This window comes from Nanorana parkeri, unplaced genomic scaffold, assembly GCF_000935625.1.
Source record: "Nanorana parkeri isolate BGI_ZX_2015 unplaced genomic scaffold, ASM93562v1 scaffold167, whole genome shotgun sequence".
Taxonomy (NCBI): Eukaryota; Metazoa; Chordata; class Amphibia; order Anura; family Dicroglossidae; genus Nanorana; species Nanorana parkeri.
The window spans coordinates 1,837,250-1,852,349 of record NW_017306435.1 but is presented as its reverse complement, the minus strand read 5'-3'; the positions used below and the strand labels follow the sequence as shown (position 1 = coordinate 1,852,349).

Here is a 15,100-nt window from a genome sequence, read left to right as displayed (position 1 = left end):
TTTACATGGTGATTTCTATATGAAATCATCTATGCAATCCCTTGTCATGTGGAGCTAGTGTAATAAAATAGGACAGGGCTTTTAAAATAGTATTCTCTCTTGTTATTAACATACAGTATATCTGCTGGTCACAAGCAGTAGATATACAGTATGCAAAAACATAAAAAAAATTAAAAAGTTATCAAATAGGTAAAAACATACCTCTGTATCCGCCGCTCGCTCCCGGCTGTAGAAACCAGCTTCCCCAAATGGCCGTACAGTAGGATGTGTGCGGACGCGTGTGCAGTGGAGATCATCGGTGGGGAGAGGAAGAAGGTTCAGTGAAAGTCAAGGCACGCAGCCATGAGCACGCACGTCGGACAGACTCCATGGGACAGGAAGAAAAAACACTCTTCGCTAGATCAGAGACCGCCACCAGGTAAAAACGTACCTCTGTCTCCGCCGCTCGCTCCCGGCTGTAGAAACCAGCTTCCCCAAATGGCCATGCAGGAGGATGTGTGCAGTAGCATGCGCAGTGGAGATCACCAGCTGAGAGAGGACAGCTACAGGGGAAGTCAAGGCACACAGCCATGAGCATGCACGTCGGACAGACACCATGGGACAGGAAGAAACAACAGTCTTCACTGGATCAGAGACCGGCACCAGGTAAAAACTTACCTTTGGCTCCGCCGCTCGCTCCCCGGCTGTTGAAACCAGCTTTCCTGAATGGCCATGTAGGAGAATGCGTGCGGGCACATGCGCAGTGGAGATCACCGGCGGGGAGAGGAGGAGAGCTACACAGGGGAAGTCAAGGCACACAGCCATGAGCATGCACGTCGGACAGACACCATGGGACAGGAAGAAATAACAGTCTTCGCTGGATCAGAGACCGGCACCAGGTAGAAACGTACCTCTGTTTCTGCTAAAATCTTTAGGGCACAGGGTTGTATCACACAGAGGAAAGAAGCCAACTGCCCTCTAAAACTCCTAACTCTGTCCCTGTATCTTCCAGATTTGCTCTCTAACTCAGTCGCTGTATCTTCCAGATTGCTCTCTAACCCTGTCCCTGTATCTTCTAGATTGCTCTCTAACCCTGTCCCTGTATCTTCCAGATTGTTCTCTAACCCTGTCCCTGTATCTTCCAGATTTGCTCTCTAACTCTTTCCCTGCAGCTTCCACAATTGCTCTCTAGCTCAGTCCCTTTATCTTCCATATGTTCTCTCTAACTCTGACCCTTAGTAACTAACAGACCCTAAATTACCCTGCCTTACACTCGCTGTTTGCCTGTGTGTGTTTAATAGTGCAGTACCTCTTTGTCAGCATACTGAGTGAGATGAAGTGAAAGAAAATACTGACAACTCACAGTTTACCAACTGTCTATTAATGTGATAAAGATGATAATAGCACGGCAATAAATGAGAGCGCAAAAGAATCAAAAGTACTGTGACTGTGTGTTATGACATCTGAGCAGCAGTAAGACTAACCATACAACATCTGAAAATCTAAAAATGGTGGCCCTGTCGGCTCAACTCAAGTCAATTTCTTGGCTCAACAAAAGTCAAAGTAATTTTTGGCTGAACAGTGATTGCAGCCAAATATCTGCAGTCACTGTTCAAAAATTCTGACAGAATTTTCAAACGATACTGGTTTAAGAGAATATATTTTAAACGTCTCCACAGCAAATAGTCATGCGTTTGCAAAACATATTTTATGAGCTTTATAATAAACTGTACATTTTTATTGATATCTATACAACCTTTTATATTTTAGTATATCTTCCATTTTAATGACTTTTACACTTCAGTCAGTTGAGACACTTTATAATTTATATGGTGCTAGCTCTCTCTCCCATGACCTGGGCGCACAGCATGAAGCTGTTCTGTGAGGCTTTTAGTGCAAATATTCATTTTGCTGGAAGAGAAGCAGAAGAGCTGAAAAAAGGAGTGGATGAATATATTATCGAAGGCAGCTCAGTAATTTAAACTTTGCCTAGGGCTTATCAACATCTTAAATCAGTTCTGTTTTGATAAGAATATGAGAAATATGGGGCAGGGAAGGCCCAGTAATACATTAAAGTTTATAATATTTGCAATAAAAGCTAATAAAAGTCAGATAAATGGAAAATTTAACAGGTTGGCCTGTAAGACACTAAAACACATTGAACTAACTCATTGGAACAGAAACAAGTATCACACACATGAATAAATATTCTGTCTTGCTTTTGTATATCTATTCTGTTTCTGTATCTTTTCCTTTCCTCTAAACCAGCGCCGGTCCCTTATGCTTCTTCCTCTGGCTTTTTCCTCCCTTCATCACCATAAATCTCCCTCTTTCATTATTGTTCTCTGTGTTTACAAACTAAGAATCAGCTTTTAATCAGAATCTCCCCTGGGGCCCATAAATCTGTCCTTGAGATAAACTAGCTACAGACAGCCTTGTACATACATAGTATCTGATTTGAGGCAAGACCCTGTTTCCCCTAAAGGCTGTACAATACATGAATCTCTGTACTGGATTCTCTAAGGATAAAAGCTTTAGCGAATGGCATTTGCCCCGACCCAAGGCATAGGCCATCCTTGGGTATAGCCATAAATGGTCCAATCCTCGCAAGGGGTGTGCTTTGTTTAGATAATTTCTTGCGACAAAATGGCATAACATGGGTTTGTGTAACAACCAGAGAGCACTAATAAAAGCTTCTAACTGTCAGAAATACACATTAACCTACCCACAGATTTTCTGTAAATAAGTGGATGCCAATCATTACCTTTTCTTCGGAGAAAGGGGAACAAGTACAACACATGAACTAGTGAGAATAGCATGGAGGAGTAGGGCTTTGAGAATTAATAAATTATATCCTGTGTATTCCTTAACCACTTGCTGACCGGGGTGTTCACACCCCCTTCCTGTCCAGGCCATTTTTCAGTATTCAGCGCTGCGCTACTTTGGCTGACGTTTATTCCGTCATGCAACGCTGTACTGAAATGAATTTTATAACATATTTTGGGGACAGATAGAGCTTTCTTTTGGTGATATTTAATCACCACTGGGGGTTTTATTTTTTACTATATAACAAAAAAAGTACTGAATATTTTTAAAAAAAAATGGTTTCCCCTTTATTATTTTAGGAAACATTTACTTTTACCCAATTTTTTGGTAAAATATAAAAGGCGGGGTCACGTCGGGTAAATAGACACCAAACATGTCAAGCCTTAAAATTGTGCGCGCCCGCGAAATCGCAAAAAAACACCATAGCCAAAATTGGTCATAGGCGAAGCTTTAAAAGATTTAACCGCTTATCAGTTTAGTGTTATCAGTGATTGATGGCCCTAAAATGATTGCTCTCATTGCGACGTTCGTGGCAATATGTAACACGTGCAGCATAATTGGAGCAATCGTCGTTTTTGCATGTTGGCGCCACTAACGCATTTTTGCGCATCTATGTGGGGGTGGTTTTTTGTTTTGTTTTGTGTGTGTACATTTTTATTTATTTTGTGAGCAATTTTTTTAAAAACTTTTTTTACACTTAACTGTATTGTTATCACATAGGGTACTAAGAAATTCCCTATATGATAACAAATTACAGTTACAGGTCCCCTTTATGGAGACATCAGAGGTCTCTAAGACCCCTAATGTCACCTAGGGACCCCCTGTGAAGCTGATGAAGCACAGATCTGCTTCATCAGCTTCTCTCCGGTTTCTGTACCGGAGAGTGACAGAGGAATGCACAGCGCAGAGGTCAGAGTGACGCACAACGCAAGGTCAGTGTGACGCACTGTGCAGGGTCAGTGTGACGCACAGTGCAGAGGTCAGAGTGACGCACACCGCGTAGAGGTCAGGGTGACGCACACTGCGCAGACATCAGATGACGCACGCCACGCAGAGGTCAGTGACGCACAGCATGGAGGTCAGTGTGACGCACAGTGCAGGGTCAGTGTGACGCACAGTGTAAGGAAGAAAGAAAAGGGACTTAGTGCACTTAGCTGGTATTCAGGTGCCTCTTCTCTCTCCTGGTGGTGGTGGGGGGGCGGTGCAGAGATCGTCCATGTATCCTCTTTTCCCCCTGCTGCATAACTTTCTGGCTGGCCGGTCTCACTGTCTCTGCAATCTTCCTCCCAGCCTGGCAGCTGAGGTGGGCGGAGGAAGCTGCAGAAGACAGCGGATGTCATCGAGGAGCGCCGCCGGCGGGACCAGAGATGGGACACTACCGCCACGGCGATCGTTCGCTTGTGTCCTCTCTTCTCCTTGTCGGCCGCTCTGTAGCTGCAGCAGCAGATGAGAAGAGAGAACAGAAGTAAGCAATCGCCGCGGCGGTAATGTCCCATCTCTGGTCCCGCCGGCGGCACTCCTCGATGAGTTTCCACTCGCCCCCACGCAATTTTCACTCGCCACTTGCGAGGGGGCGAGTGGAAATTTTGAGGCCTGACTTACACCCTATAGGGGAGGACTTTACAGTGTTTGCATTCTTCTAAGCAACCTCTTAATAAGCTACCCTAATATTTGTAAAAAAGTAAATCTTACAAAAGTACTTTCACATGTTCTAAATCTGACCTCAGCACCTGTGCCCAGATTCTGGAATTAAACTCTCAAAAGACCGGGGTGTTAAGACCCCTTCCTGTCAGGCCATTCTTCATTATTCAGCACTGAGCTACTTTGACTGACATCTATTCAGTCATGCAATGCTGTACTGAAAATAATTTTACATATATTTTAGGACAGATAAAGCATCCCTTTGGTGGTATTTAATCACCACTGGGTTTTTTATTTTTTACTATATATTTGAAAAAAAGTAGTGAAAATGTTGAACCAACCCCCCCAGTTTTCCCTACCTTATGTTATAAAACATTTGTTGTTACCCAATTTTTTGGTAAAATATAAAAGATGGGGCCACATCGGGTAAATAGACACCAAACATGTCAAGCCTTAAAATTGTGTGTGCCTGCAAAATTGCAAAAAAACTACTATACCCAAAATTGGCCATAGGCGATACTTTAAAATCATTTAATGCTTATCAGTTTAGTGCTAACAGTGATTGATGGCCCTAGAATTATTGGTCAGACTCCGATGTTTGCGTGATATGTAACTTGTGCAGCACAACTGCGTTTGCATGTGTGTACATGGAGGCAGGAGACTTTTAAAATGTTCTTGTGGTTTTTTTTTGGTTTTTTTTTATATGTGACTTCGATTTTTTTATGTGGCTTTAATTTTTTATGTGACTAATTTTTTTAACCTATTGATAGCAAATATACAGTGACAGGTCCTCTTTATGGAGACATCAGGGGTCAATTAGACCCCTAATGTCACTTAGGGACCCCCAAAGAAGCTGATGAAGCAGAGATCTGCTTCACCAGCTTCTCTCTGGCTACACAAATGGCAGCTGAAGGCAGAAGTGATGTAATAAACATAACTTCCGCATTCAGAGATCGGAGGGGAGATCAGTGGGAGGTCGTGTGTTGATCTCCCTCTGATAGAGAGCTGCCAATATGGTCCTGGGCCTGCACAGGGGACGGGATAGGCGGTGGTGGCGGGGGGTGCACACTTGCACGCAATTTACAAGCGATCTGGCAGCTCTATAGCCGCCCGAACGCTTGTATGTAAACAGCCATCGCTGACTGTTTAAAATGCGGACAGTCCACCCGCATTCAAGAGTGTCCCTTCTAATTATAGCGGCCGGACAGGAAGGAGTTAAAGTATTTACACATTCTTAACAAGCAGTAAAAGTGCTTTAACAAGCCACCCATGACCTCTGCATGCACTGTGAAGTGATTCATCCTCAAAGATCATCGAAGATCACAACTAAGTCTGATTTCAGTTGATTTCTACAGCGCCTGGTAGGAAAGCAGGAAGTCACACACTGATGATGTCAGATCACATCCAACTTTATTAAACCCTAAAATAGCACAGTATAGCCCTGCCTAGGACTACCCCTCTCTACGTATCCACCCGGTGTTGGTTTACATTAGAAGGCAGGCAGGCCGCTAAGATTTTGCTCTCCATAAAAAAAATTTAAAGAAACTGTGAGTTCAGTGCCTCTGTTGTGATCTTTGAAGATACATTCCTCCACAAAGCCTATATTTACAATGGTGAATGAGGGCTTGTTTAGGGTTACACCTGTTCATATTCACATGCATGTTTTGCAAGTGTACTAATGTGCAGTTCGTTAAGGGAGCTCATTCATTTTTGTCTGGACTTTTGTAATTTAAGGTGAACTTCTGAATGATACACAGAAAAAGAGAGCTGATCACGTAAAATGAAAAGCAATGAATCTCCTACAATTGCTTCAACCATTATCTCTTTGACATCTTTATCTATGGAAGTCCAGAACACCCCATATATAAAGGCTAGTTATGAAACAATCTGATATGCAAAAGAATCATCCCATGAATGGATGTGAGGCTTTGGGAACCTTCACACTATGTACTGAAACCAGGAGGAAATGCAAGTATGGAGGTGCATGTAATGCTGTGACAGCCCAAAAGCATGCAAATACACAGAGTGTATTTTTTAGATTGTTTAACAGCAGAGTGTATGCAATGACAGATCTAAGCCTAAAGAGTATCAGATCAGTAGCATGTGCCCGAACAGAGAAGCTGGATTACAGAAGAACGGTAAACAGCCCCAACAGACCGGACTCAGCAGTTTCCTCAAAGACACAGGCCTAGATGAGAAGTCTCAGCAGTCTCTGCAGGAATATAGTTTCTACTCTGGGCATCAGCGATAAGCAGAAAAGCAGCTGTTTGCCTTTCATCCCTTCCTTTCATCCTTTGCTTATGTGGACTAATCCAAATGTGGAGACAACCCAAGGAAGAGAACAGGGAGCTTAGTAAACCATGGTCCCCGTCGTCTCTTTTGCCTTTTCCAGCTCATCCGAACTGTGTCATTCTTTTCCCCATCATCCTATTTCTAATTTAGTGATAATTTCCTGTGTGTTTTGTCAATGTCATTGAAAATCTGTTAAGAACACAAAGCTAAGCAGCAATTTCTTCATATATATCACAAGCCAATCTCAGTCCACATCGCTGGAAAGAGCAGCTATTTGAAAATACAGCATTAACTGGTAAAGTAATCTCGCAGATTTCAGCTTTGGGCTATGAAGCAGTGTCGGAGAACACAACAATTATATCTCAGTATATATTGTGACACGCATCAGTGATTTGCCACAATTCAGCATTAATAGCACATGATCTAATATACAGGACTACAGAATAACAGGAAAATAACTATAGTATAATATACGGTAAGAGCAAGCAGCAGTAAACTAATCTCAGTACAATGTGTTGGTGGAGATCTGACAGTGACAGGATATACATGTACACACCATGTTCTTTTTTGCTATTACTGTGCACACATTTATGAAATCCTAACACACAGCTGTTGTGGTCCATGGACAGGGCCTCATGAATATGTACAGTTCTTGTTACCAACATAACTATAAAGACCTCTTCACAAGGTAGTCAGATAATGCCACTGCTCAGAAGACAAACTGCACTGTAACAGCAAAGCAATATATGGGTACAATTGTGTACATTAACCTGTCAGCAGTACAAATAAGAGCGTACCTGTCTCTGCTCTCCATGTTTTTGAATAGGAAGTTTTGGCATAGACACAAATATGAGAAAAGATGTAAGAACACCAAACCTTCACTAGCTTAAACACTATCTGCACCTGTAAACTGCACACTCCCAATATGGCAAAATAAACTTTTGCAGACAACTAGCATCAAATCTAAAAAGTTACTAATATTTATAACAAAATATAGTATAGGATGTTGATCCAAGAAGTGATTTGATTTCCTTTGGGGAACAACAAGGAAAAGAGGAGGCTTGGCCTAAAACTGGGTTCTTTACTGTAATAGTGCTAAAAACCTGTGACAGTCTTTCCTACTCCTGTAGCAGACTCAGTAGATTGTTTAAAAAAATGCTAGATGCATTTCTAAAAGTGCACAATATTTAAAAAAAAAACAAAAAACTCACATTTGTAAGACATGAAATTGTGGAATGTTTATGCAGGGAGTTATCTGATTCTTGATTCTGATCATTGTTTTCCTGTTGCAAAACAGGAAAAACTGGACCATGCAGGGTATTTTTGTGTTCTGCCTTTAGAGCTTTGTCAATGCCATACCATATTTTTCATCCTTGCTATGTAGCTATGTAACTTGTGATGTAGCATCTGAACCAGAGGATTTGCCCGTAGCAGACAAGAAACACATGAGAGAGGGCCATTCAGTCTGTCACAAAGTCCGCAGGGAAAATGAGGACGGGGTAACTGATGTTGGGAGAAACAGCTGTCTTACTCCTTAGCATTAGGTGTAGTGAAAAATCAGTTCTTGACCAACTGATGATATGGCTTTCTTTCCCTTTAATATATCTTTACCCGATAGTGCTGCCTCGTGATCTTTGAAGTCTGTCGTGTTTGCTGGGTCTGTGGCATTGCAATGCTAACTTAAGTCCTCCAGACTCAACTTGTTGCATGACAAATAACAAACTAGGAGTGGATTAAAGCAGGACTGGAGCTCATTACAAAATCCTTTTATATGTGGCCATTTGTAAATGTTCCAACCTCAAAATGTATCCGCATAAAAAACACATACTTATAGAACTGTCCCACATTCCTCCAGTTTTCTGGCCCTGCCTTTTCCTACTTCATGTTTCCTCTACATTGACCTAACATTTGCCCACAGATAAAGTGAGGACAGAAAATCTCAGAGATTGTCAGAAATAAAGCACAGGGAAGAAGGCTCAAGTATCTTTCGATATTTAGTCATTGGTGCAGTGTAAACCTGGCAGAGGTAACTATGCTGACAAAGGGATCAGTGTGCATAAGGAAGGGTTAGTATGAGGGTTTAGTGTTATGGACAATATAAATGGGGCGATAAAGAGGGGCATTGATTTTTGCTGCAGGGGGGCTGCACCAAAAGCCAAAAGCTCCATCCACCAGTAACATACCAGTAGGTGACACAGAAAGTCGCAGAGTTCATGAGAATTAATAGAAGTATTACCATCTGGCTGTATAGCATGGCAGGTGTGTGTGGATGTGAGCAACTGAAGAGAATAACAATTTTTTGGCTAGTAATACTGTGCACTTGTATGTAATATGTCTGTTATGCTAGAATACTTTATGTTAACCTAATAAATTTAAATTACTTTATAAAATGAATGTGGTTTTTGTGTTTGACGATTACGTGTGGTCACAGTAAATGGAAAAAAACTGTGTATTTGGTGGCGTTTTTTTGAGGGGAGCAGCCATGATGTTGACTCTAGTTTTGCATTCATCAACAATGATCCCACAATACACAGCACCAATGAGATTATATGAAATAGCAGTAAATAATAAACAGCATTGTGTAATAAGAACTGCATATAACACAGCATGGCCCAGTGAATGATCTTCCTGACCATGGGGTCGTAGTTCATTGATCTATTAAGATACACCACACTGGGCAGTAATCTCACATTCAACAGCAGTTTGTATGCAATAATGCATTGATCAACAGTGGGAACAGAATATATATACTGAATATATGTCATATGCTTCTGATATGGACCTACCTCACCCCTGCTTGCATTTCTAAAGGACACATTAGTGTTGTTTGCAGGGTGCTGTTGTTTTCCAGTAGAAGACTGTGTTTCTGATGGACTTAAAAACATCTCCGGATGCTAAAGAACAAAACAAATCATGTGTTTAATACAGATAATCTGGATACACATGAGTGGCCTAACTCAATAAAGAGTTCCAATTCTTTGATAATGATTCTTAAGTACAGACGCTTACAACAACTAATTAGAATTTATTCTAGTTCTGATTGGGCACTATAGGTTACTGCACTCACAGTACTATAGTCTAGCAGCTAAATACACAGTTAACTTCACGGGCAGGGCCCTTCTTACCATCTTGTCTTGAATTGTATTGTGATTGCAATGCCTTCCTTATATTGTAAAGCGCTGCTCAAACTGGACCGCTATATAAATCCTGTATTATAATAATAATAATAATAATAACTATAGGCTAGCAGCTAAATTCACAGTTAATTAGAAGCTAGCAGCTAAATGCACAGTTTAAAACACGTCAGGACTTTTTTTTTTTACTGCCAAAGGATTAGTAATTCTGTTCTACCACTTTTAGGATTCACTAAAGCCTGACAGGCAGCATAGTCAGGCCACTAAACTTGATTTTCTCCCCTGTAGATAAAGCAATACAGATTGCTAAAACATCTATAGCTATTGACTTCTATAGCTTACAATAAGCACTCTTTATTTTGTTCTTGTGTACAGTTTTAGTGTTAGCAGTAAAATGATCAATCCTGTTCTTTCTATTTTGTGATTTCCCTCTAAATGACAACATTAGTTGGTAATAGAAGTTAATAACAGACATCTGGAGTACATTTGCCTGTGTGCAGATCACAGTGTGTGCCTGCATGAGCCCCACTCATTAGATAGTGATTAACATGGGAGCATAGAGCACTGTACTGCAGGGACAAAAAGAACAAAAAGAAACAATATTTGCCAGCATTCATTTTCTCTAGACTCAGAAGCAATTCTTTGTTATTCTGTTGATCGTGCACGGTAACCCATATCTCCTTTGTATACACATACCCAATCTAGCTGGGTTCTTCTCTTTGTAAGAACAAGATGCTAGCCTCACTATAAAAACATATTAAGTAATGTAACACCCAGAAGTGTAACTCCCTTTATCCATTCCACCAGCTTTATAAACATCCCAAATGTATAGACATTTCATCACAGACTCTCATTTTATCTTCCACTATGCTAAAAATTGAGTTTAAGTGGTGTGTCTCTGAATTAATTCAGTGCCTGACATTAGAGCAGGAGGGAGGTTATTTATTGCAGCTCAAGGGGAGGAAACTTCTTGAATTATTCAACAGGACCCCTCCTTTTTTCTCTGTACTGTCTCATGGGGGAAATTAGGCAGAAGCTTCCCCTTGTCCACCTCCCACTAGCCCTGAGGGGTGATATGAAAAGATATCGACAGCTTGTTAGTTCAGATTATAAATGAGACAAGAGAGAAAAGCTAAAGAACATAAGGAGGAGAGAGGAAGAGATTGATGGGTGGTTAGATTCCATACTGTCACCAGTTGTTCAGGCACTTTTAATAAACATTTCTGGCTGAACTTCTCCATGATCTAAATATAAGGTACCTACAAACAATAGGGATTACTCATCTGACCTGATGTTACAGTTGGATTGGGATATTTCTGTATGTCTGTAGGTCTTCCTTGACACCCATTAGCCCAAACTTCTTGAATGGGAGGTCAATCATTGTTTTTTTTTTTGTCCTGTCCAACCACAATGGTTTTCCCAATGATAGGCTGGTTCCCCTTTTATCTCCATGGCATGCAAACATGTACAGTGCTTGCTGGAACATCAATGACCCAACCAATGAATCATGCATGTTCTGGCAGCCACATTGTTATTGTCTTTAGGCAATGTAACTATTGGTCACCTAATAAACATTAAATCACAAGAGGGTACAAACCAAAAAAAAATATCTTAAATAAACAGTGTAAGGGGTATAACTAAACAACTTAAAATGGGATGTACATAGAATTCATTATACAAATAATTATACAAATAATTGAGCATTCCACTTCCACTTACCTCAGACTTCAGTAGCAGCAGTTGCAATGACACAGAGGGAGACCCACCAGAGACAGTCCTCATTTCTGTTCCCTGAAAAAAAGATGTAAGATGGGGTATAAGTATTATCTATACCAACCTTTCGCAACATTGTTAACATGGAGATATGCTTGAGTCTCATGAAATCGCTGCATCTCACAGTACATTACCATAAATTGTAAGTTGTAGTATAAGAATATATGAAAGAATAAGATATTTGGCATAATTCCCATATTTGACACCCAGGGATGTTCTATACGAGAAAAATTATTTCAGTGATAACTGAATTTAACAAATAATAATGACCAGAAAAGAATCAAGTGAAAATTGCAGTGCTCCCTCCCATGGTGGTCAGTGGATTAATGTACACTCACATTGATAAGGGGAAGGACCTTCTTACATTCATGGATGGATTGGTAGTAGGGTCTCATTACACTGGTAGTCAGTAGCCAGAATGCTCCTTATTTTGGTGGTCAGAGGGAAGTAGGTGCCCTTTACAGATGGCTAAAAAGGTTACTTGGGTCAGCGTTAAAGTAACTGGGAGGGAGAAATTGCTCATTGCTTAAAGAACCTTTAACAAACTTTGGAAGAACCCTGGATGAGAAAAGTTTATGTATTCTGACCAAGAATGCCAACATCAAACCAATATTTCAACAATTTTACATGTGTGGACTTTTATACTTTAGACCAGGGGCGCCAACAATTTTTCGTCTGGAGATCTACTTTTCAAATGACGAGCTCAATGAGATCTACCAATGCAACAACACCTTCATTCAGGGGCGGGAGGGGGCGTGGCAGTGCATTGAAGTCAACCGGCCCTCTCTTCTCTCTCTCCTTGCGCTCTCTCCTCTCTTTCTCCCCTGTTTCTATCTGCTGTCTATTCTCTCTCTCTCTGCTGTCTCTTCTCTCGCTTTCTCTACTGTCTCTCTCCTGTCTGTCTTTTCTTACCTCCACTGCAGCAGCTTCCAAAAGTCTCCTCTCCTCTCTCCTTCTCGTCTGCAGCGTCTGCCACATTCAGCCGCACGAGTACCGCGGGAGGACAGGACACAGGTCAGTGTGCCGATCGGGATCTACCAGTTTTTGCTTTGCAATCTACTGATAGATCACGATCTACCTAATGGGCACCCCTGCTTTAGACTATATCTTCCAAACACAATAAGACACATTGTGAGGACATATGATTAGATTTGAGCTTTTATCTTTACAGATCACTTGTTTCGGCCTCATCTGGAGTATGCGGTCCAGTTTTGGTCACCAGTACTCAGAAAAGATGTCCTTCAAGGCTGTTAAAATTAAATATGTTCTCTTTGGAAGTAAGGAGATTAAGGGGGGACATGATTTTCTTGTATAAAATGTTCAATGGTGACAGCAACATTATTAACAAACTCTTTACGGTTAACCCCATAACAAAGACCACCATAAAAAATTGGTGGAGAAAAAATTTCAGCACACGGGGCGCAAGGGGTTCTTCTCAGTTAGAGCATTAAGGTCTGGAACTCACTGCCACAGGCAGTGATTTCAGCTAAGAGTGTGGAATCATTCAAGAAATTCTTGGATGATTTCCTTGGAGATCATAACATACAGGGGGACAGGTACTGCTAAGAGGAAATTCACACATGGACTCACGCACACACCAGCTCAACCATAAATGCATACACGCAATAGGTTGGACTTGATGGACTTATGTCTTTATTCAACCTCAAATACTATGTAACTATCTGATACTTTAGAGGTTTCAATAGACAAGAGCTTAACTTCTGCGTTATTATCAGCTGCAATTGATCTAATTACTAAATAGGTTTAATCTTCTTTAATATTAGCAGTGCCAAATTTCAATAACAAGCACCATCTAACACTCACAACTTGTTGACCATTTCACTGATTCCATCCAGACTTACCTTTATTGGCACGCTAGTTAAGGTGAGAGCATTGTTACTACTGCCCGACATCAACTTGTGATAGATCTCTGTGTCCAAAGGGATAACTGAGAAGCCACAGTAATTAGAGAGATACCAAGGAACACGTCTGGATTCTAAACAAATGAAAGATGTGATTAAAACATAATTCTCTTTCCGCAATAACACATTAACATATTTTGAGTTCTTACTACTAAAATATCTATTGAGTTATGCAAGAAGAGTCATATTTTTTAATTTGTTCATCTCTTTGTTAGTGCAGCCATTAACCTTGTGACCAGAATTGCATCTTCATGGACGCTGACTGATTGATCTGTAATGAGGTTATTTAAAGATGACCTTTCATTACCCTTCCATTCCACTGTGCCATTGTATATTGGTTTTCAGGCATGCCTAATGAATAACTAAAATGTATTTATCTCTGGAACAACTTACTAAAATACTTCAGCTGCTTCCTTCAGATAATGTTTTGTACTCAGTGCAGGACAATTAAAATCTACAGTAAATTAGTAGGTTGAATCTAGAAAGAGTATCCATGGATGGATTATTTCGCCATTTCCTACTGTGGACACTATTATAATTAATAGTTTTCTTAAAAGCTCTTAGTGACAACCGTTAACTATGGCAGGACATTACTGACCTCTAACTAATATATCTTGTAGTTAGGACCATGCAGTTAGGTAAGAGTGCCTGAGATCATTAAGATCATTTTTTTTACCAGGCATTGAACTTGCAAAGGTCAGTGGAATCTTTGAAGTCACTTGCAATAAATTTCACATAGAATATGTATTATCTGGAGAGGTTCGATTGATATTTTTCTGGTTAATGGCAGTCTATGGCAGTTTTGTTCATTTTTACATTACTTATTTTTTATACTCAGCACTTTGAAAACATATTTTTGTCAGGTAAATATCAAATTTTGCATATGGATATTATTTAATCTTTTATCCAGTCAGCAGGTCAGTCAGCTCTATGAATTTATCATGCTTTCCAGTTTCTCCCAATCACCTGTTGCCGTTTACAGAGATCAACAGCTCAAGTTGAAATTCACACTCTTCAAAACTATTTTAATACTATTGTAAAAGTGCAGGACAGGCAGGCTTTTTATGAGAGAAGAAACTGTCTAAATGTCTTCCGTTATAGATCCTTCTTACTGACTGTCAGCACTTTTTTTTGTTTGTGTACACTGAGTCACACATGTGCAGCTCAGTGTACAGTCTCAGCACAACTCTCATGTGCATGCATGGCACGGGAGTTATGTCATCTGGGCCCAGCCAATCAAGTGACCGAAGTCTTTGAACACGAAAAAAGACCAGGAGAAAGATGGCAGTGTCTCCCGAGGGAAGAGAGTGTGGACACCGCAGCACTAGAGTGGATTGCTTTGGCAGGTAAGACTGCTATAATTAGTTAATATGCTGTGTATTCTATCACATTATTGTTAAGACTTCACTTCCACTTTAACTGACTGTGTCTCTACAAGACAACTGAAGTTTCAATCAGACAGGGTCAGCCTAAAAGGGAGCTACATTTGCGGTGCTGTTTATTTAGCTAAGCCATAGTGCTCTGATATATATA

At 40.6% G+C, this 15,100-nt stretch overlaps 1 protein-coding gene across 1 annotated transcript in view; it reads right to left on the bottom strand.

Moving 5' to 3' along the window:
* CCDC33 (coiled-coil domain containing 33) overlaps nucleotides 1-15,100 on the bottom strand; it is a 70,649-nt gene that overhangs the window by 27,119 nt on the left and 28,430 nt on the right. Inside the window, exons 11-13 of the mRNA XM_018554637.1 lie at nucleotides 13,508-13,641; nucleotides 11,592-11,663; nucleotides 9,525-9,632 (exon numbers count right to left, since the gene is read on the bottom strand). Coding sequence (XP_018410139.1) covers nucleotides 9,525-9,632; nucleotides 11,592-11,663; nucleotides 13,508-13,641 — 314 coding nt within the window. The remainder of the gene's footprint in view (nucleotides 1-9,524; nucleotides 9,633-11,591; nucleotides 11,664-13,507; nucleotides 13,642-15,100) is intronic.